This window comes from Pelecanus crispus, chromosome 11 (genome assembly GCF_030463565.1).
Source record: "Pelecanus crispus isolate bPelCri1 chromosome 11, bPelCri1.pri, whole genome shotgun sequence".
Lineage (NCBI taxonomy): Eukaryota > Metazoa > Chordata > Aves > Pelecaniformes > Pelecanidae > Pelecanus > Pelecanus crispus.
The window spans coordinates 23220663-23244481 of NC_134653.1; the positions used below are offsets into that span (position 1 = coordinate 23220663).

General features: G+C 46.4%; 1 protein-coding gene across 1 annotated transcript in view; it reads right to left on the reverse strand.

Moving 5' to 3' along the window:
- Positions 1–23277, reverse strand: part of OSBP2 (oxysterol binding protein 2) — a 130145-nt gene extending 106868 nt beyond the window's left edge. The window contains 3 exon segments of the mRNA XM_075718307.1: positions 22807–23092; positions 23095–23251; positions 23254–23277. Of these exon segments, the coding sequence (XP_075574422.1) occupies positions 22807–23092; positions 23095–23251; positions 23254–23277 (467 nt within the window).
- Between the last annotated feature and the right edge of the window lie 542 nt (positions 23278–23819).

Sequence of the window (23819 nt, forward strand, 5' to 3'; positions counted from 1 at the left end):
AGGATAAACATTTCCATCCTGATTGATGGAAAAGAGAGCAAGGCAAGAGAAACTCACAAGATAGCAGATGGACCGCAAAGCAACACATCCTCCTGCCATGAGGCACCTCCCCAATTAGAGAGAGGGAGTCCTGTTCCTGCATCTGCCCAGGGCTCCACAACAGCCTATTTTCTCCCACAGGACGAAGGTAAGTCCCCAGCATTTGCAAATCGGGAGCAGTAGTTCGGCTCATCCTGGTCCCAGGGCGACCAGAGAGTTTCTCTGTGGAGGGCTGTGGAAGAGCATCACCCCCTGCAAAGCACAGCGGTCCAAGACACAGGCACAGATCACTGCACTCCTACCTTGCATCACATGACAATAGATATACGGGTGAAACAGGGCAGGTATCATTGTAACTACCAGAAAAAAAAAGAAAAAAAAAGCACATTGAAACTCATTTAAAGGTGGGCGTTTTTCTAATAGAGAAGCGGTACATCACCAGAAACAGGTAGGAAACCCAACTATAAATGGCTGCAAAGCATCCCCTTGGCTGAGTCTGCTAATTGCTACTTTTTCTACCAGTATTTCAAAACAACGCAGGCACTTAATACAGAAATCGTGCAGACCTCTCATGCTCGTGTTTGTGTAACAACAAGATCATTTCACTTCTGTTAACCTTGCACACAACATGAAGACCATTCTCTGGTGGCCAAAGTGTAGATGTTTTATCATTCTATACCCTATCACACAGGGACCAGTCTCATCTCTGCCTTTGCTTTCTCTGCTATATGGCAACCTGGCAACGCTCAGAAGTCAGACAAAAGACACTTTAACTCCTGTCCCCCCACAAGAGGAAAGACTGGAAAGCCTTGCAGACGACACCTTGCTGCTTCTTACACCACTGACCTCTCCTGACTCAGACATTAAGACCTATTTTTCCTACTATATCTTTCACAGATTAAGTTGAAACCAGTTTATTCCTTTCATTTTCCCATCACAATAGAAAATATCATATCATTAACTAAGTTAAGGGGTTTGCAGCCATAAAGAAATATTTATACCAGCTGCATAACCAGGAAATGCCCTTTAGAGTAAGCTTCAGAGACTGATGCAGGCAGAGACAAGAACAGAAACCAAGGACAGGGAAACAAAATAAGCGAATTGGGCAATGCAATAGATGGGGACATAAAAGAGGAGATACTGAATGGGTTTACACTCTGCCTGGGCCACAGTAAGAGCAGTGCACTGAAATACTTTCAGCAGACTTTTTTTTTTTTTTTTTTTAAGATGATGCAGAAGAATCACCGTGGTCCACAAGGGCAATCAAGCTGATCGTTTTCTTAATTGAGGATGGAAATTTCTGTCAGGGAATTTTGTTTCATTACTGGGAGTGCAGAGCAGCAGAAAAGACGATGCAGTCACACGCCTCCATGGCACGGGAAAGGCCATTTGTGCCCATGTGTTGTGTGGCTGAGCAGCAAGGCTCGCTCTTTCCACGGGACACTGTTCTCTGCTTGCACTCTACGAAGCACAAACCAACTCTGGACGACACATGAGGATTTCCATGCAGAAATCACAGTCTAACAAGACTGTCTGGATTAAGTTGAGCTCTCCGATCCTTCAGTGACCCCAGTGGCACAGCCAGCATCCACCAGCGTTTCCACACGGCGCAGGGACAGGAGCCAAACTCCCCGTCTCACCCCACCAACAAAAGGCTGTTGTGCCACCACCGCCTCCCCGGCATCACCCGCGCCAGCCACCGGCTCTCTCCCCACCTCAGCAACAGCTTCCAGCCCCACGCTGCCACCATGTGGGTGGGTGTCCTCCTAGCCCAAGCAGTTCATCCATGCTGAAATCTGGTGCTCAATTTCAAAGTCACCATCCTCAATACAGGAACATTTGAAATATTTCATGCAGAGCACCCCCATAGCTGTGCTACAGAAACCCATCTGCACAAGCCCCTCGTGGCACATTTCACAATAAAGTGAGATTCTGCACATCCTTTGTTCAGAATAATTGGGGGTATAAAGCCAGTGAAACCTCTTTTATGCATGAGAAATTCCAAAAAGCACTTTAAAACTGTTTTTATTTTGAGGCCAAAAGCTCACATGCCTGAAGTTAGGGGATGTAAGTGTGGACACCAAACCTCTTCAGGTCATTACTCTCCTTTGGTTCAAGGAAGAATGATTTTTATGGTGACTCAATTCCAGAACACAAATGCCCAAGAAAAAGCAGGCGCATCGCTCAGGAGGTATTTTCCCAGCTCGCAGAGTAAGCAGTACTCGCTTTCAGCACATCACAAGCTGCTTCAGCACAGCTCTCACAAACCGCAAGCTCCGCGTGACAAACAGCTAAGATTTTTTTTTTCCCCGCTTCCTCTTTTTCCCTTCACCAAACCTACCAAATCACAAACAAAACCCAAACAAAGCATATGGCAAGTGTTATACTGTGATTTCTGCAAAAAGATACAATTTACTTGTATTTAAAGGCCAATTAATCTGCAACTGGCTGCAGTCAGGATCGGCACAGATTAGTAATGATCACATTTAAGGGAAAAAGCCTTCAACCCATGCTGCAATCCTCACTAGCCGGAGGATGCCCGCAGCTCAGGCACCCGCTGCCTACGCAGAACCCAACATTGATGAGCCTCAGCCAACAGTGCACAGGAAAGGATTTAGGGGTGACTTGACTGTAAAACCTCTCCTATAAATAGATGGATACAGCAAGCAAACCAATCTGGATTTCACAACTCCTTTCTCCAGTGCTTTGCCACTTTACTTTGGCTGCAACACCTACCCCATTACAGAGCAAACCTCTGCAAGGAAAATCCTGGAAGACAGAAGACACTTCTGCTTTGCATCACTTACAAATAGACCTTGCCTCTCCATGCTTCACAAAGAGAAAAAAAAAACCTACAGGGAGCTCAAGGAAGGTAATTTGTCAGAAAGACATTCTCACCCACACCACTGTAGTGTAGGGGAGAGCACCGCACCCATCCCTGACAAAGTGTGCCATAAAGGTTTAATGCAAAATCTCACGAGCACATTTTGCAAACGTTAGCACTTTCAGATCGGAGGCATCTTTGATGTAACAGTGAGTCTTGGAAAACTCACTGCTGACGAAGCATACAGATTTAATAGATGGTCAGGCCAGGAAAACCAACCACCTTGCCAAGCTGAAATGTCTCTGAAACACCCAGGCTTCCTTCCTGCTTCTCTTCTTAAATAAAAGTGCAGCAGACCTGCTGCTAGATGACTGAACAGTGCGGCTAGCCCCATTTGGCTTGTCACAGGCAGTCTTCTCCAAATACATAATATAACCAAGCAGGGTGCCCAAGTATAGAGCCTCCTGTTTCCTGAGAAAACAGTGTGTAAAGCCTGTATAAATGCACACAAACTTATAAATGCTTTTACCACTAACATCAGAACCGCATCAGAATGCGCAGACATGCCCCAGTTCCCTTCCCCTCGTTCCCCAAAGAGTTGTTATTCTGCTTCTGCAGTGCTCCCACAAACAAGACTTCCACCCCAAATAAAAGGATACTCTAAAAGCAATCTATCCAGATGCATATTCTTCAGGATTAGCTTTTATAACACATTTATGACTCTCCCATGCGCACAGCGCAGGTTTTCTGCCAGGAAACCTCAGCAGAGGTCAGGAAGAAAAGAAACTTAAGCCATAATGCAGATATCAGCAAGCGCAAGACATGGTCTGGCAAAGGGACTTTGTGCTGGGTTTTTTTAATGAAAAATAAAAGAAAAAATAAAACAAATTTTTAAAAAAACAAAACCAAACAGTTACCATAAGCATCCCCACTCCGCCCACCATGTCATGCTATCTCATCTCCACCTCTGGAGAGGCTGGCAGTGTCCCTAGCTGATAAGGATATCAGCCCTGTAAACAAGGGCACCCAGAAAGAGCTCTTCAAGCCACTGGTTTGGGTGAGCAGCTTCACCTGCTCTCCAGGGTGAACCATCACCTTGTTCTGTAGGGCAAGGGAAGCTCTCCATGCTGGTGTGACACTGTACAACCACAGCTTTGCTGCAACGCAACAGTGCTGCAGCCTCCCAAAAAGGGCTCTTCCGCCTTCCCTTCCTGCAGGAGTAGAATTAAAGGCTGTAAAGGAACTCAGCATGGGGAAAGCAAAGCAAAGTGTATCTGGTTGGGAAAATATCCTAGTACTTGGCCAGAAGGAAACCCCATAAAAGCCTACCAGAGTACTAAGCGTCCCATTTACAGCAGTCAGCCCACAGCTGATACAGCAGATATGACAGAGAGTTGTCCATCTCATCCGAAAAATCCAAAAGACAGGTCAGCAGCTTTAGCAAAGCCATTGCTGTATGGCTGGGCAGGGGGAAGGCTGCAGTGAGCTGGGTTCTGCAAATGGAGCGGCATCTCCTGTTGCTGATGACTGTAACACCATTAGGCACAATGACAAAAAGCTTCTGGGGAAAACAGAGTGCGCTGTCTCTAATACCAGGCACACCAGTATCACCCTCTACTTCCTCACCTGTATTTTGAATGCACTGGATTTCCTCCCATTTAGGCTCTTCTCTGACCAGTGGCTTAGATGTAGTTCCCAGAGATAAAACCTCAGTTCAGGGATATGTTCTGGTAACTACAAACATGTATGAGAAAGTGCCAAACTGCAACCACCAGACAGAGCCCGGAGCTTACAGCCCAGCAGGGACACTGGCAGCTTCGCAGGAGGCAGGCTCACGCTCAGCATTCAAAAGAACCCTGTTAGAAACCCTCTTCATCTCTTCTAAACATGCCAGACAAAGCACCCCAGTTTACTGTTTTCATTACTTTCCAAGCAAAAATGCTAAGATCCAGAGGGGAAAAAAACCACCAAGATTTGTGGGCAGTACTGCTGCCAAGTTTATTGCATCAATTAAAAGTTTATGGAAGGTCTGGTCCAGATCCCATCATCTCCACAGAAGTTAGTATAAACTAAGACCCAGGCGATGCATGACTTACATGCTTGGTGGCTCCTTTTTAAGCAAGAATGAATAGCACATGACCATACACAAGTTTAATTTGACAAATGCTCTTACTGCACAACAATGCTGAAATAAATGCAATACAGAAGATGAGAGCCTCAAGCAGTAATTATTTCTTGTTACAGCTTCTGCTTTTAAGTTTTTATTGGTCTTTCAGCCCTTAGGAATTGTGTTAAATGATCAGAATAAAGATCAGCCATAGTCAGCTCATGTTTATATTTTCTCACCACCATGTCCAATAACATAAGAGCACACAGGGCACAGCACAGCCAACATTAAGACCCAATTTTTATTCATATCCCACCGATGTGCTTTCATATTTACGATATTCAGATTGGTAAAAATATCCTATTTTTTCAGACTAGAATTTAAGGGTGTATTTGCATTGAGCACAGGACTTAACCACTCTTTCTGAGATTAAGTGTGGATAGAAGAGCTTGCTTCCAAGAATTTTTCCAGGGCTGCAAGCAGATCTCTTTATGCATGAATGTTATCATCACCATTAATGTTTTCAGTACCAAATAAATTTTCTTCAGACACTGAATGAATTATGGCCTGTGATCCTGAACATCACTTTAAAGTCACTGCACTTCTGACTTTTTGCCAACTTCAAACAACACTAAAATTATAGAGCAGAATTTCTTTCTGTACAAAATACTTCTTACGGACAGATATCTAGATGCAAAGCCCACATGGTTGCATAGGCATATTTCTTCCTCTATTTTAAGGCCTGGGCACAAGAAGACAAAGCTAAAACTTCACATTTAAAACCCAGTCTACCTGTTACTTCTCAGCCCTTGACTGTGAACTCCTCAGTTCAGCAACTGCCTTGCTACAGGTGTATGTATTGTACAGCGTGAAGACTGGTTTCTAGGTGTGCACCCAGCACAGACTTGGAGAGTGGTTCATTCCATTGCATTTTCTCACCAAACACAATGAGCAGCTGCTTCTGCTCAAGGCAAATACTCAACGTCAGCAAGCAACAGCAACTTCCAAGGCCTCCTGCAACCACCCAGAAACTTTACTCCATGACAAAAAAATGTGTTCAGCTCTACAATTAGTATATCCAACTTTCGGTAGCAATTACCCGTTCTTCACAGTGATCAGTGCAGGCAGCTGCCTGCCTTTCTGAACAGGTTCAAGTTGCTGGGTAAGGCATAAAATTGCTACCGAAGTCTGAGCAGAAGAAGGGAGCATGAATTTGAAAATTGAAAGACACACTCACATATACAAGGTATCCCCACGACTTCCACTATCTATGAAGTGATCATATTATCCTTCAAGGATGCACTCCTGAGGAGTGCAGAGGTTAGCAGTCCAGTGATCAGCAATTTTTTCCATAAGAACTGATGAAACGGAGAGGGGAAAATGCAAGCATGAACTAAAACATGCCTGCAATGTGAGCACATAGGGCAGCACGACACAATGTAAGATCCTTCCCATTCCTTATGACACTACCCAAAAAATAAAAAATTTGGCAGCTGCCTTTTCAGCCACTGGAGATGCCAAGAGCCTCTTTTAAAATAGAAATCAAGAGTTAACTGCTTACTGGCATGTGATTCAGATGGGCAGATCTCTTGGATCAAATCCTGCAGATGCCCAAGTGACCTTGGCCAACCACTTCTGGACAGACCTAGCGCATCTCAGCTGCTTCACCTCCAAGACCGAATGCCCAAAGCAAGTCTCTCATCATCAGTGCCTCGAGACTTCTTCCTGAACAGTTACATTTTCATTACCATCAGCCTCCTTAGATGAACACTGCATATCAGGGTCAATGAAGCCAATCAAGGATGAAGCACAGAAAAAGTTACAATGGTTAAATTTAGGGTTTATGTATATATATGATTTATGTATGTATATAATGCAATTAATTTATAGTGTATCATATATATTGTACTGTATCACATATATTGTATTATCAGTAATATATTGTATTATTACATATAATTTATATTGTATCATATAATTTGTGACAAAACACCAAAATAACAAGCAAGCACCAGGTGAGACTGTGTTACTGTATTTACCTTCACAAAGTAAATGCCAGGAAGACAGTTGGACTGTTTCTGGCACTAGGGACACCACATTCCCTCTAGCCTGCATGCAGGAATATACAACCATACAAAGCACATACAGGTGTTTTCAGAAATTTGTCTTGGGGATCTGAGTCATGCCCATACTCTGCATTGGGGTCAATGTTCAGGGGCTATACTTTTTCTGCAAAAATCCTATGAATATTGACTGTGGGTTACCAGAAATAGAAGAGTTAAACATATGGCCAAGAGTGAAGGCAAAGCCAGTAACCTTCACAAGGGACTGCTCTCGCGCACAGACAAGGATGAGTTACAGCTTTAAGCTAATTTCCCAACTGCTCAAACCAGACTTTCAGTGTTGTTTTAGTGTACTGTGTTGCAAGAAAACTTCTGTGGCACAGCAAGATGCTTGCAGTTTTTTTAATGCAGAAATATGCGAGCTGCTTCGGCACAGTCCGAGACCTGCCCTCTGCTCTCACCAGCTTCATGACAACTCCAGTTACAGTCAAGCCTAGGTACTAGCCTCCCAGATAGCACTTCACAGGACACCTTCACACTTTCATAGAATCATAGAATGCTTTGGATTGGAAAGGACCTTTAGAGGTCATCTACCCCAACCCCCCTGCAGTGAGCAGGGACAGCTTTAACTAGATCAGGTTGCTCAGAGCCCCATCCAACCTGACCTTGAATGTTTCTAGGGATGGGGCCTCCACTACCTCTCTGGGCAACCTGTTCCAGTGCTTCACCACCCTCACTGTAAAAAATTTCTTCCTTATGTCTAGTCTAAATCTATTCTTCTTTAGTTTAAATCCGTTATTCCTTGTCCTGTCACAACAGGCTTTGCTAAAAAGATTGTCCCCATCTTTCCCATAAGCCCCCTTTAAGTACTGAAAGGCCGCAATAAGATCTCCCCGCAGCCTTCTCTTCTCCAGGCTGAACAACCCCAACTCTCTCAGCCTGGCCTCGTAGCAGAGGCGCTCCAGCCCTCGGATCATTTTGGTGGCCCTCTTCTGGACCCACTCCAACAGTTCCATGTCCTTCTGGTGCTGAGGGCCCCAGAGCTGGACGCAGTGCTCCAGGTGAGGTCTCACCTGAGCAGAGGGGCAGAATCACCTCCCTCGACCTGCTGGCCACGCTTCTTTTGATACAGACCAGGATATGGCTGGCTTTCTGAGCTGCAAGCACACATTGTTGGCTCATGTCCAGCTTTTCATCCACCAGTACCCCCAAGTCCTTCTCCACAGGGCTGCTCTCAATCTCTTCATCCCCCAGCCTGTATTGATATCGGGGGTTGCTTCATCCCAGGTGCACGACCTTGCACTTGACCTTGTTGAACCTCGTGAGGTTCACAAAGGCCCACCTCTCCAGCTTGTCCAGGTCCCTTTGGGTGACATCTCGTCCTTCTGGCATGTCAACTGCACCACTCAGCTTGGTGTCGTCCGCAAACTTGCTGAGGGTGCACTCGATCCCACTGTCTATGTCGTTGATAGAGATATTAAACAGCACTGGTCCCAGTACAGACCCCTGAGGGACATGACTTGTCACCAGTCTCCATTTGGACATCGAGCCATTGACTGCTACCCACTGGATGCAACCATCCAACCAATTTCACTTTCTCAAGAAGAATCAGCTACCATCCCACCCCTCTCCTCCACACAGGCAAGGTTCACACGCATAAAAGCAGCATCAGCACTTTATTCAAAGTCACTATCTTTCATTTCAGCAGCCACTTTGCGAAGCCAAGGGTCTTCCAAAGAAGCCTGCTGTACGCATACCACGAAGGCAAACAAGCAGCTAATGAGCAAAACCGTATTTTGCACAAACAGGCACTTTGCTCACCCAGGCAACCCACCCCAGCCCACCCAGCTGCTCAGGCTCTTGGGAAGCAGAAGGATTTTGCCAGCAGGTCCCAAAGCCCCACCGCAGGTCCACGCCCTGGTGCTTCATAAAGGGCATTAAAAACCTCCATCCCCAAGTGCCCAAGAGCTTGTGTCCAGCAGTTCCTGTCAAAGGGACAGGGCTGGGACCAGTTTATTTTTACACCTCAGCCTCAGCAATATTCATTTGCATAGGAGACGCATCAAATGCTTACCTTCTCTAAACGCCTGCCTCCACTGCCTCTCTAACAATTTCAAAATTAGACTGCTTGAGACAGAATAAAGAGATTTCTGTTTGCTAATTAGGACAATTGAAACTGGATGAAGCAAGCAAAGAGCTAACATGCACAGGGGCAACAGCTGGTTACTTTGCCAGTGCAGAAAAAACAAAAGTGAAAACAGGAAAAGCAGAAAGATAGTTGCTGTGTGCCTTAACTGTCAGTGTATTGATACACACTCCCTCAGTATGGCATGAGATATGGATAGTTAGACCTTTGAAAACAAATATTGGCAAGTACAGCTCAGCACCAGAAGGAAACCAGTTCTCTGAAGCTTTTTCACAGCTCTACGTTTTCTCCAGCCAACAGAAGAGAGATTAATTCTGTTGCATAGCTTTAAAATACAATATACAGAAGATCAAACATTTATACAAAAGTGTCAAAGCAGGACCTATGCAAGAAAGGCCAAAGTTGGTCTAAAAGCCACCCTCTGCATACACATGCTCCTTCATTTAAGCGAATCCAAGAAGGTGCTGGCAGGCCAGTGACTCATGTCCCATGTCTTTCTAGAAGCTGCTAGGAAGGACACTGAACCCTGGGGGTCTCACCCTGGCAGGTTTAGCTGCTGGAAGGTTTCCACCAAAGGAGCCCAAAGCACTGGGGGGTGGACATAAAAAGTCTCCCCAGGGGAGGATGAAGACCCCAGCTAAGCGCAGAGGAAAGCAGCCCACTGCTTAGGCTGTTTTCAGAGCATAACTTCATGCAGGTGAAAAATAAAGCTGTGTTCATCCTCCTTTCTTCCCAGGATACACCGAAGTGCTTTTATGCATGAAAACTCGTTTCTCTTATCTTCTCTGCCCATTTTTATTTCTTTATTCTTGTAAGAATGTGCAGGAAGAAAAGCAAGTTTAAACCAATTTTAAAAAAAAAAAAAACCAAACTATTTTACCAGAGGTAAAAAGAAATGCTCTAACAGGGAATAGAAGGCAGGCTGCTGTAGGAAATCTTCCCATGGTCCCAGATCAACATACTAAGGAGCACACATCAGTGAAAAAAGAGTAAAATGCTCTCTTCCAAGTAAGTGAGCTAGAACACATTATATTCATGCTTGTTTAAGACTAAACTAAGCTGTTCAGCCTACAACACTTGCACATGGGAGCAGATTCTTTTCACAGAGATCTGCCGCAGCAGAAATGCTATTCTTGATGATATAATAAAGAGGTAAAAGGTGCACTTTGCACCAAGTATGATGCACCTTCACTAATTTCAATCACAGGAGTGCACTGAAACACAACAGTGATTTCAAGCATTTCTGCTAGGTTTACATCCCTCTGGCTATAAACTCGCCCTCAACACACCATACATGACCACCATGTTGTCTTTGTTTTCGTTCTGTACAAAGCCAGCAAACCTCCCCACATTTTCTCCCATTAGCAACTACAGTGAAAACATTTAAGGTGAAAGACAGCTTTGCAACACCGAGCAAAGCCCACCGCCCCAAAGCCCATCACATCTCAACTGGTAGGTCCAGGACAACACGCTTGGGTCTTGCATTTCATACTGTTCTCCTTCTGTCTGACAAAGATATACTCAGCATACAGGGGGAAAAAAGGCAGCAGTCCCAGACACACACTGCAAGCTAAGTATCTACAATTCACATGCAACTCTTGCATGCCTTCTAAATGCTCCTCAGAAAGCCAAGAGGGATTTTGATGCAAGACTTGATGCACTGTAGCTTTTCTTAAAGCAGTATCATAGTAGAGGGAACCTCTACTGATGTGGCAGCAGGAGGGAAGCACAAGCTCACCTAACAACATGCTCTCCCATCAAGTCTTCTGCATACCTTAGGCTCCAACCCCAGCAAGATAATGTGGGACCTGAAGCCATGTACACCCTGCTGCCAACCACAATGCAAGGTATTGATCGCAGGTTTGGGCATCACAAAAGTCCAGTCAACAAAATCTTATCCCATAGTCTTGCTGTCTGGGCAGGGAATATGTTGAAAGGCATTCCTGCTGGTAGCATGTGTTTACTGTAATACACACACCCCGTGGGTTAACAACACTTGGTTAGTTGTATATAAAATCAACAACACAGGTAAACCAGCAGTTCTGTAAATAAACCACATTTTGCAAATTAAAAATACACCTAATGGGAACAGTGGAGTTTACTTAGATTATGAGGCTGCTACTCCCATTACAACCATCCAGCCTTACCCTCTGAAACCCAGAGCACAGCACAGCAGTCACGTTACATAGGAAAGCTCCACTGCCATGCTCCCAGTGCTTCACTACAAATGCATCACTGTCTCCCTGCAGCATCTGTAGGGATTTTTCCCTAAAGCTCTCAGCGCTCCATCTACACTGACAGCAGAATTTGACTCTCACAATCATTAAGCCGGTTACAGGTATTGTGCACTTGGAAATCATATGTAAAAATCCTGATGAAATCAGTCTCATTTCCACAGCACATGCTTTATGTTGTCTCTAAAGCAGGGGATGACAGGTAATATATCAACCTGTAACGTCCCCAAAATGGAGAATATCGGATATGGGCAGCCAGAGAGGTATTTCATTACTGCACTGTAAAGGCAGCTTAGGGCTGCAGATGTGAAACAGAATTCAATCCAACCCAGTAATTACGGACCTTATCCGTGCTGAGATACAGTGCTGAATCGTCTAAAGGAACTTAGAAGTTACAATTCAGGGCTTGATGCCTGCAGGCTGTAAGGAGGAAAAAACTGGCTTATTACAGGGCAACAGAGGACAACCTGCTAGATCTCTGCAAGTCAACTTCCAAATTTGAAACTAAACTTCCAAGGAGCTTGCATCCATAGGTTTTCCACTTCAAAGCAGAAGTCTTTACTGCTTTTCTTGTGGTGTAAAAGAAAGGGACAGAGAGGAAGAGACAGATGCCTCACCCAGTGCACACTTGGTTTTCCTACATAAAAATGCAGGCTCCCCAGAGAACAACAGGTCAAGGACAGCACCACAGCCAGGATGTCCCAGAGACTACACAGGCAAAAGCAAACAGGTAAGGTAATATTAAAATTTCTGTCTTTCAGCTCCTAAGCAAATCCCACTCCTAAAGGGATCAGAAACCCAACGAGGTCTTTACCTCCCCAAGCGTCCCAGCAAAACACTACATTTATTATAAGCTTTAACTAATAAAACCATGATATACTAGTAAAGCACAGTTTAATCACATCCTATATTTCAGACACACATTTGTATTGGTTTGCCAATCTTCAGGCTGTCCCAGTGTCAGGCAGAAGTCCTTCCCTCAATTTAGGGGCCAACTTATAACTTTAGAGAATAAAACTGTATTGATTTTTTAAAAAGAGTTGTACAGCCACAAGCAGCACAGGAATTGAGAGCTAGAAGGGCTGGATGAGTAACATTAGCTTTTACAAAGCCAAACTCTCAGTACTATTAAAAAAAATCAACTTTACAACTGGCACAGAATGCATGGTGAGATTGCATTGTTCGAGCTGTGCTGAAAGCACCAGTGTCCCGATTCCTCACCAAAGTGGCTTTTCAGATTTATAAGTGGATCCTGCTCATTTCTGAACTGAGGCACAGAAGAGCCACAGACCATGCATACATACCCTGCGTCCTGTCCCTTTCCACCTCCCCCAGTCAGTCATGATGTGACTCTCACCCATGGTGCAAGTGGAGCAAGTACAACACAAGGACCAGAACAATGTAGTAAACCACCAGCTATCTGTACACCTCCAATGCTCTACAAGCCCTGGTCAGCTCTCCTCACTTCATATTTGGAGACCTCCCCATGCAGCTCTTTCCACCAGGCACTCTGCCGACGCAGCTCTCCTGCCCTCCCCAAAGCCAGCACCCAGCTATGGCTGCCTGTCACCAATACTGGCACTGGAACACAAATCGGGGGGGAAAAAAGGTAAATGAGGGTCTCACGCTGTGAACCCCCTGTCACAGGAATGTGCGCATGGCACACGACGTGCCATGGAAGTGGGCGAGTCTACGAAACAGCCTCAAGTGTCCACACACAGGAATCACCGGTGCTCCCCCAGCACTGCCAGGGCAAGCTGGAAACATGATGTGGCTTTTCTTCGTCCTCCATCAGTATCTGGAAAGCTGAAGGCAAACTTACCAAGTTTCAAGTGTCAGAAACCAAATAATGACAGAATGGTATGGGAACTGAGTCCAGAAGGCACCTCAGGAGGCCTCGGGTCCAATCTCCTGCTCTGAGCAGAAGCAACCTGTCCAGGTAGCTCAGGACCTCGTCTAGCCACAGCTTGAATATAGTCAAGAGTTTCTTCCACCTCTCCAGACTTCTGTCCCAGTATTTGCCCCCCCCCCAAATTAAAACATGTTTCCTTCTGTCCGCGTAGGATTTCCCATGCTCTGGTACCAGCCCATTACCTCATCCTGTCATGAGCAGAGCCAGGCTCTGTCCTCTCCACACCCTCCCACCACGTAGCTGTGGGCAGTAATTAGGTCTCCCCTTCTCCTCCGCTCCAGGTTGAGCACATCCACATCCCTCCACCACTCGAGCCTTCTCCTGGGGAGCCCCAAACCAGACCCAGAGCCCAGAGAGCCCTCCCCAGTGCTGAGCAGAGGGGATGGTCCCTTCCCTCAACATGCTAGCTGCACTTCTGCTAACACAGCCAAAGAGACAGCTGACCACTGATAGCTCCTGGTCACCTTGTTGTCACCCAGACCCCCCAGGGGCTCTTCTGCAAAGCTGCTTTCTAGCCAGCTACCCCAGGGCAGTGCTTGCATTTGCCTCAGCCCACACCACGAGGTTCCCATCATCCCATTTCTCCAGCCTGCCATGGTCACTCTGGAATCCAGACCTGCCTTCTGACATAGTAACCTCTCTGCTCCATTTGGTATGGATGGCACAGACTGGCTGCAAGTACACTCATCCATTAATAAAGACATTATAAAGCAAATATGGGGACTAATGCAATGTAATCTTATGTCTACAAAAAAAAAATCAAATTATACATTCAAACACTACACACTAACAAATATCAAGCTGCACAGTACTCCTAATCAATCCTTGACAGGATATGGCTACTGTAAATATCAGCAATACAGCAGCTTCAAAAGTGGCTCCTACACGTTGTCACAAGACAATGAAAGTACCATACAATTCAGCAGTGTGAACTGATAGTGTGCCATGCACACTTAATACAAATCATACAGGATTAAGATGACTGTCACCTTTTGTACCATTGCAAAATTACTTTTGGTTTGAGTACTCTTCCCTCCTGCTTATAAAAATTACATCCCAGGGGTGATCCAAAGCTGGGGAGCCTGCAGCAGTCTCTCACCAACACAGACCACGGACAAACCCAACTGACATGGAAAGGAAAAACTGCTTGGATGAAATAAAGTCACATACTAGTTTCACCTGGCCACACACTATAAACCTGTAGGAATTTTTGCTCCACAAGCTCTACTGGAGAACACTCCAGTGGTAACTCGGGAACAATAAATGCCAAATAAACAGCATCCAGCATCAGTCACAGTAACACAACCACTTGGAAACAGCAAAGCTTGAAGGTCTTGGTCTTTTAAAAATAAAGGATAGGGCTTCTGAAGTACAGAGCCCCACAGCTAGCCATGCAGCATCACCTGAGCACTCGCACCTGGATGCCTCTGAAAAGGACTTCAAACTAAAGGCTGAAACTTAACTTCATTAACTCTTAAGCTGCAGGCACAGGTGGCACCCACACCTGCTGCATATCATCTCCATATTTTTAAGACAAAAAAGTGCTTATTTAATCATGTAATCCCTGCCCATGCACAGTCCATCTGGAGATATGGAGCACATCTCTGTCCTATTGGCATGAGCGCATCTCAGTCACCCATGTCCATTCTGGAGCCAAATACACCCAAACTCACCCTGCCTTCTGAACTCAGACTGGTGTATTTTTCACATGTTTCCAAGAAGAGCCATCACTCCTGGGAAAAAAAAAAAGAGTTTGTGGAACCACCCCTGTCCTTTTCACAGAGAAAGAGAAACTTCAAAAATTGTGAAGATTCACAGAACTGGCAAATTAGTTGCCATGGATATTTTCTGCTGTGACAAATACTCTAATTCGGTGCTCTGTGCCCGTCACTCATCTGAACACAAAGTCAGCTGGGAAGCACCCAACACCGCACTTCTAAAAATGCGGCTGCACTTACAGCCCATCGTCACTGAACACTGCAGGAAGCATCCCTGAAGAAACAAGCAAATAACCTGAATGCATGCCCCAGCACAGATCAACTGTCTTCCCAAAGGAGCTTTGCTGCTTGGCCAGGGTTACAACTGCAAGCCCCTGTTATCATATCCGACAGCTATGCCATGGGAAGAAGCGGTTTGCTGTTCTTTGACAGACCACACAGCTGCAGTGTTTAGGTATCCGTACCAATCAACAAGCCTAAAGAGAGAAGGTCTTATGCATATAGCAGTAATACTTAAGCAGTAAGTGAAGGACAACATTTTCCTGCTCTGTTCTTTAGAAAGCACTTAGCAGAAACCTGCTCTAGCTATTAATAACAGATTAAGAATCACTGCTTTGTGTTAAAGAAGGAAAAGAGAAAGGCACAGACTCCCACTGCATCATATTTATCTTCATATGCAGTGCAGAAGCTGCTTTAAACTGCTGCATGTGCCCAGACAGTGCTCTTCATCCAGAAAGATTTGGAGAATTAAGACTATTTTTAGGGAATGAAGGACCTCCCCCTGAGTCACCATAGGGACATGCATCTATCCGGTTGTGATTTCAAAGCAGAAATATCCTTTTAGAGTTAGATAAAAGATTAAAAGAAAAAGAAAACCAAACAAACAGGAAAGAAATACAGTTCAGCCCAAATTACTGTGAAAGGAAGGACTGCTGGACGCAGGACAAACACGCACAACTCATTTCTAGCACACACACAAGCCAGTCAATACCGCTTAGGCTGCAAAAATTTCATCACTGCCCATGTAAGCACTGTGAACTGCACAACATAACTTGCAAGCAGCAACAAACCCAGCAGTTCAGCAATGTCATACAGTTATGAGCAACATCACCTGATGGCAGCAGGAGGCCAGGATGACCGAGAGCAACAACCCATGTTTCAACCCAGTACTCCCAGGAGCCCATGCTTGCAAAGGTAAAGTGAATCGTGTAAGCACCTGGAATGGGACCAAGGAGGAGATTTGTTCTGCTTTTATCCCAGGGCTGCCACTGCCAATCAAATCATGCCACTGGCCCTTAGTACCATGCTTTCAATTTGCATCTTTAATTCTGAAGTTGATTCATACACAGCCTGAAGGCTCAGCACTGGCATCCTCACACACATGCCCATGTGAGTCAGCAATCACTGACCCAACAGCAACAAGCACATCCAGCTTTGTTATCCTCCAGCTTTAACTCCGCCTGCCCAGCCTGCAGTTGTCAGACTGAGAAATATTAAATAATTAATTATTAAACAAGCTTTTTGATTGAAACCAAAGGCTGATACAAAATGTAGAAAAATCCCTGCCACAGTACCATAGGAACGATTAAAATAATTGAACGGCATAATGAAGACCTGAAGGGAAATTTAACACCTCAAGCTACCTCGAGTTTTGAAGCACGATCCTATTTAGGGGACAAATCTCCAGGACATTACAGCACAGTGAGCTGCCTGCCCTCCAGACAGCAGGCTGGGACAACTCACATTTCAGGGTGACGACCTGAGTTGTTGGCCATCAGCACTAGATTTGAAGAGACCTACAAGAAGGAAACAGCTCTGATATTACTGCGTACTTAAATTACCTAAAATTACCCGAATAAGTTACCTAGCTACAACGCAATTTATACGTAAGCACAAAACAATATAGAAAAGAGGCTTAACAGTCTGACTTGCTGCAACATAAAAATCAACCTACAGATAATGAAAGTCCAAGTCATTCAGAAGCGAGTTACAGTACTCTAAACACTGCATGTTGCACTGATTGAAAACTCTTCAGGAGAAAAACAGGCAGGTGAAAAGGGATACTGCAAGGAAAAACACAGCAGGTTTCTTGTATTACTTCAGACAAGGAAGATCAACTCTTTCACCACTGACTCACTGTGGGTACAGAGGATGACAGACCGTGCAAGCACAAATTTAAACCTGTGATTGGAGCAAAAGAAGTCAGAACTGAACACGTATTACCCTGGAAAAAGACAGGCATAGGAGCTACGACCAAAAGGCAGATGCTGCCAGTCACCTATGTGCACCTGGACCAGAAGAGACAGCTGTATTGCTCCTTGAGCATGCCCAGCAGCATGCACTGACAGAAGATCAACCTGATGGCTGACAACAATTTCTCAGAGGTGAGCAAAGCCACTGCTGTCACAAAGCAGTGGCCAGTCCACACAAGCCCTCAGCTGCAAAAGGCAGAGCTGAGCAGCAGCTACCAGCAATGTATGGGAGAAATGCTAGGACTGGAGCAGTGACCTTCCCCTGCTCTTGCAGAGGACAATGGAGGAAGGCATAACAACACCTACGTGTTCTCCAGCAACAAAAGCTGGAACAATTGAGACCAGAAACAGGTGACAGGCATCTTACTCCCCCATAAGTATCCAAACAGATGAACCCATAAATATGCTCCATACCTGCAAACAGTTCCAGGAACTGTGAGTGACACTACCTGGAAGTTCATCACACAATCAATCTTGAGACAGCAATACAGGCTGCAGTCATACTGCACACAACCAGAATGCATTGGCCTTCTCAAAATTTAGTTCTGCACAAGACAGACCAGTTACTTCTGCTACAATTTCATCAAATGAAGCATTTGGGCCAGTATACTCGATTTAAGATTATATGGGTAGAAATAAAAGTATAAAGATAGTTCACAGCTCTTGGTGGTTGTTTGCAACCAGCAAACAGAAACAGGAAGAATACTACAACCAAAGGAACAGATATAAAAGTCCTGATACAGTGCTAATAATTATCAGGCTATGATGAAAACACCTGTAAGGACTATGATCTCTGTCTCATGCTCTCCTGCAGTGTCAGCAGCAGTTGCTGTTCGGAGTCAAGTGAGCCTGACTCCCCCCCCCCCAGCACTAAACTGGGGGCCAAGCAATCAAGCCTGCCACAAGCAGCACAGCAAAGAGCATCACTCATTTTGCACCACAGCAGCACTTGAGTGCTGCTCTGACGTGACATGCCTCGATGGAGCCATGCAAGCACCGCGTCCCCAGTTACAAAGCACAGAAGACGAGCTTCCTCAAAAATGGGCAAACGATGAACAATGATCAACAGCAAAGCACCATATGGATAAAGTGAGTATAGTGTGAAAACAAGATGACTGTGAACACAAATTATTAAAACACTGTTTAAAAACAAGTAGCTCAAAGTCACCATGCATCTACAGGGCAGTCCTTGAACCCTGTGTGCTCCAGCACCCCAAGGCTGACAAATAGTCAAGGACATTCAGCTACCTTATGTCTGCGGAGGTACAAGCTGTTACAAAAATCATTCTAGGAGACCATATCTCTCTCCTCATTTTCTTATGGACAAACTAAATATATGGAAACATTTCTCCCCCTAAGGCGGTCCAAAACTTGAAGAGGGGCCCGGAGAGGCTGTGTAATCTCATACCTTAGAGACGTTCAAACCTCAGCAGCTCAAGGCCCTGAACAACCTCATAGGGTGGCCCCACGCTGAGCGGGAGTTGGACCAGAGGTTCCCAGAGGTCTTTTCTGGAAGTCCTCAATTCCTCCATGACTCTAGTATCAGCAGCTGTTTTCAAGCTCCTGGATGCAGTCACCACCTCAGTTTTCAGCTGGAGTCTCAGTATAAGAAGCAGGAAGAAAACCCCTCCAGGTTGTACTCAAGACCTTACAATGCTAACCAAGAGTTAACTGCTGGATAAACAAAGTTAGTGAAGAATCCTGCTCTGAGAAACTCACCTTTTCCTGGGAACTGGGCTGCCCATGCCCTCAAGCTGCCCATTCCCTCCACCTTAGGAGAATAAGAAAGAGAAGGCAGCTAAACTGCCCCAGGCACCCATCATTCCTCCAAGAGCAGTAAGACTGGCAAGGGGAGCTAAGGCTGCTTTCTGCTGAGAAGCCTTTCACAGTCACAACAATGACCAAATCACATAACAGCATGAAATGTTTTTTCCTTCTCCACTGGGCACTGCTTTAGGTATTATGTCATGTGACCACACAAAGTACTGCTGAAGGCTCTTCAAACACCTAACCCACGAATAACAGGCTATGGACCAAACCCACAGAGACGACAACATGAAACTCAAGCTCTTCAAAATATGAGAAAGCTACTTGGAGAAGACAACACTCATTCAGAGCGTCAATCACAAGAGCCAACACCAATCTTTGATGAATTAATGATTAATTACCTAAAGATCCTCTCTAATCTCCTCAAAAACACTTACCTGTTCAAGGTGATTAGATTCTCCTGTACAGACACGCTAATTATAGATAATGATAAATCTGTAAGTGGCAGCCTGCCAGAGCACTTTAGAAGGAGAGTTTTGAACATTAGCAAGTCAAGTAGACTAGTTTTGCCATGCTTAGACTGCTTTCCAACAGAGGCATCACCTTTGTGGTGTAGATTTCCAAGTCAGCCAGAAAACTTAATCAAAAAAATAACCTACAAGGGAGAATGAAGGGCAATTAAAATAGTCCAACTATCTTGCTCTGAGACTCCTGGAAGCTCCTAAATCCACACGCCTCACTCCAGAGGAGGGTACCACAGAGGAAATCTTCAAGAATTACTCAGCTATTATCATTTTCCACAGGTTCAGAGTAGGGAATATGAAGCAAAAGCACATGTCCTGCAGGGAACCTTCGCTGGCAGTAAGACTTGATGTCTTCATAGATTTCAAAGATACAGGAGGCTTTAAATACTCCATTTGGAAAGAATACTCTAATTGGAAGCTTTAATTCAGCAAACTGTCCCTGTGAAACCAACCGGGCAGAAAACAGGCATTGCACCTGGCTGCCCGAGAAAACCCCACCGAGCAGCTCCTGCCGGATGGCACTGCGCCCATCCATGCACCGTTACAACAAGAGCTCCCAAGAGGCCATGCAAGATTTTAAGAGCTCAGCCCTACAAACAAAAAACCTACCAGGAATCACCACCCAGCAACATGACAGGCTTTTTTCTTTAAAGTACACTAAACAGCGAGCAGCAGGAAATTTAAATGAAACAAAAAGCTTCAATCTGGAACTAAATCAATACACACAAGGAGGCCACTTGGGCATCCCAGTGCAGTTTTTCCAATTAAAATGACCTTTAGCACACAAGCAAAACAAAGTTTCTATCAAGCTAGTCCTGAATAGTCAACAGCTAAATCATCCAGGTTGTGTATCAGGGCAACCACCTTCCTAACTCAAGCTACAAAGGCATCAAAAGCCACAGAGAAAAGGAGAGCACAGCAATTCACCTGCAAAGGGTATGATTTAACCTGCAAAGCCTTTAGCAGCAAGAGCAGAAAAAGGAAATTCTGGCATGCACCTTCAGAGCTGGGACGAACACAAAGACCCAGCAGAAAGTGAGACATGTGGCTCACAGAATAGCAAGAGACCTTTATAGAAGTTATTTCTTAAATTCTCTGCATAAAAGTCAAACAAGCAGTAGTCCGCATGTTGCCCCGCAGTCTGCTCACATAGAAGTCAATGAAAATGCGCAGCCTGATACCTGGAGCTTCCTTGCTCCTGCTAGTTAGCTAGAAGTCTTATTAAAATAAAAATGCCAGATTGTCTCACAGGAGCGCTCAGCGATGCGCAATTTGAGCTGACACTCAATGGGCTGGCAAGGACACTAAGAGCACTGGTTTTGAAGAGTATCATGGAGGCTTTCTTCCATTTAAGCGAGACTTTACCACGCGTTCTGTACTGTATTTTTGTACTCCTACTCACAACCCAATTAACTTAGTTCTCATCGAGCACAAAAACCTTCAGAATCACTTTTCCCAAGAAGCTGCTGCAGGTCGGTACTGGCTGAAAGCTCCACCAAGTAATGCAGTCTCAACTCCTTCACATGCTGCTCGGAATAATTTCTTTGGGTATTTTTGTTTGCTGTTTCACATTAAAACAGATCAAATTGTCTTAAAATAAACCCAGTTGTTCTGCCCTAAAATAATTGCTGAAGAAAACCACTTGTTTGCTCATGACAGACTTGGCACCAATACAGAAAAAAAAAGTATTCTGACATGGTTGCAAGTGGAGCATTAAACTTCAACAACCTTTTCAGGCCGCATAGCTCTGCTGGTCCAGATCTGGACTAGAGTTAAAGAGCATAAGCATACCAGAAAGGATTACAATTTGCTGAATTACTGAGAGGTAACTACATTCTTGTGGGGGTGTTTGTTACAGAGCATTTTTGTTTGGCTTGAGTTTTGGGGGGGTTTAAACAACTCCAAGTAGACAAACACACCACTGAACTTCTGACCTATTACCTGCCATAGTCCGACCCCATGACTCAGATCTCTCTTTAGAGCTGGAGGAGTGTATATTAATACCTGGCAGTGAGCTGAAGCTCAGGGATCTGCCTTAGGCTACATGTCATCAGCTGTAGGAGAGAGGAAACCAGAAGACAAACTTTGTGTCAGGAGGAAAAACAGCTTTTGCATAGCCTTCACATAGAAGTCCTTGCTCACAGGGTTTGGTACATTAAAAGACATACTATTTTATAAAGCTCTAACCACCTTTAATATCCAGGATCATTTCCACATTCTGAAATACAATCAACATATACTCTACAATACTGAAGGTGACAGAGCACTTGTCTTCCAAGTGACAAGAACAAACATGATCCTTCCTAAAGTATAAAACCACCAAAATCCTACAACACCCATGTTTATATTTTTACCGCTCAACTGATACAAAAACCACAAGAGAACCTACTAAGACGACACCACTTTGGATCAAACCTCACAGTCTCCAGTCCCCATGCCCAATACCTTTCTCAGTGAACCTACAGCCCGTCTGTATAAAAACCATCACGTCAGACAGCAAAGACAGCCAGGCGAGACTTTTGAGTCACGGCTAAGTGCTATAACTTCCTTCCTTCCTCCAATAATTGCCTCCCTGAGCACAACATCCCAGGCCATGCTTTCCCCTCGGACACAGCCGCCGCAGCACTCGCATTTACACGCACGACTATCAGCCCCTGGTCTTCTGCGCAACAAAAAAAAAAAAAAAGAAAAAAAAAAAAGCAGCAGAGGCAGGTTACAAAAGCAAATCAATTTTAGGCGAGAAGGGCTTTTTTTTGTTGTTAGAAGACTTATGATTTTGGCTTTAAGAGTACTTGTAGCAGCTGTAGCTGCTGCAGCAGGAGGCAGAGGGATGGGAGATCAAGGGGGCGGCCGATCCCCGCATCCCGGCCCCGGGGGGCCCGCACCCGGCACCGCACCGCACCCCGCCGGCTCCTCACCACAGCACTGAAAGAGCAAACCCCGCGTTTTGCTTTAAAAGGGGGGGCAGGGGGGGAAGCCACCCAAACTCAGTAAACCGAAGAGGTTCTCGTTCTGCAAAAGCGCAGACCCCGCGGCTCGCCCCCCGCCACCGGAGGCACCTGCCCGGGCCTGGCGGGGCCGGCCAACCCCGGGGGCGGCACCGGCACCGAGCCGCACCGGTGCCGGGCAGCCGGAGGACACCGCGCCCCGCACCCGCCCCGCTGCGGCAGGCCCGGGCCGAGCGGCCACCGGTGCTGGCCCGTTCTCCCGTCCCCGGTACCTGTAGTAGCTGAGGAGCCCGTTGCTGAGCACGAACCAGCGGCGCTGGTAGCCCTTCAGGTAGTTGGTCCACTTGAAGAGCCAGCCCTTGTAGGTGTCGGAGCCCGGGACGGCGGGCGGGCCCCCCGCCGGTCCCCCGCCGCCCCGGCCCCCCGGCTCCGCGCTCATGGCCGGCAGCTCCTGGCAGGCCAAGCAGGGGACGGCGCTGAGGAGAGAGACCAGCCCGCGGGTGCTGCTGTTGCCGCCGCCGCACAGCGCGGCCGCCTTCCCCATAGACCCCGCGGCGCTGCCCGACGGCTCCGCTCCCGCCGCCCCGCTCCGCTCCGCCGGGCACCGGCGCGGGGGCGGTGCCGTGCCCACGTGACGCGGGGGGGGGGCACGTGAGGCGGTGGCGCGGCGCGGGCGCCCCCTAGCGGCGGGGTGGGAAGAGCGCGCGCCCCCCTCCCCCCGCCATTTTGGCCCCTGCCGCCATTTCGCGGCCCCGCCGACACGAGGGGTATCGTGGCTTCACTGCGCCGACCCCTCCTTTACAGCCGGGCTGCGAGGAGGGCGACTGAGCGGTCAGTGCTTCGGCAGAGTGGCGAGAGAGGCTCCAGAGAGCGAGCGGGTTTTATGTGGCCCAGCCACAGACTGGACGTCAGAGCTGCAGCCTGAGGAGTCCCGCAGGCTGCCACAGTTGTGCCGTTGCTCCAACGCCCCTCTCTAAAAACACTGAAAAAAACCACTCTTAATGCTGGTTTAGGAAGAGGATGACCTGGGGAAGAATACAAACCAGCAAGCAAACATGGGAAGCCTATGAGATGGCTACATGAGTACGTGTGGGGCAGAGGGGCCAGCACAAGGGGCGGCAGTGCCAGGCCAGGGGGAAGGTGAGCTGTCACAGCTCACACAAAAATCCTTGGTGCCACTTGCCCAGGGGGGAGGAAGAGCCCTGTCCCCCTCACCTGCTCCCCCCCACCAGCCCACAGTCCTGGTTTTTATGAGCTGAGTCATGGCTGAGGGGGATCCCTCTCC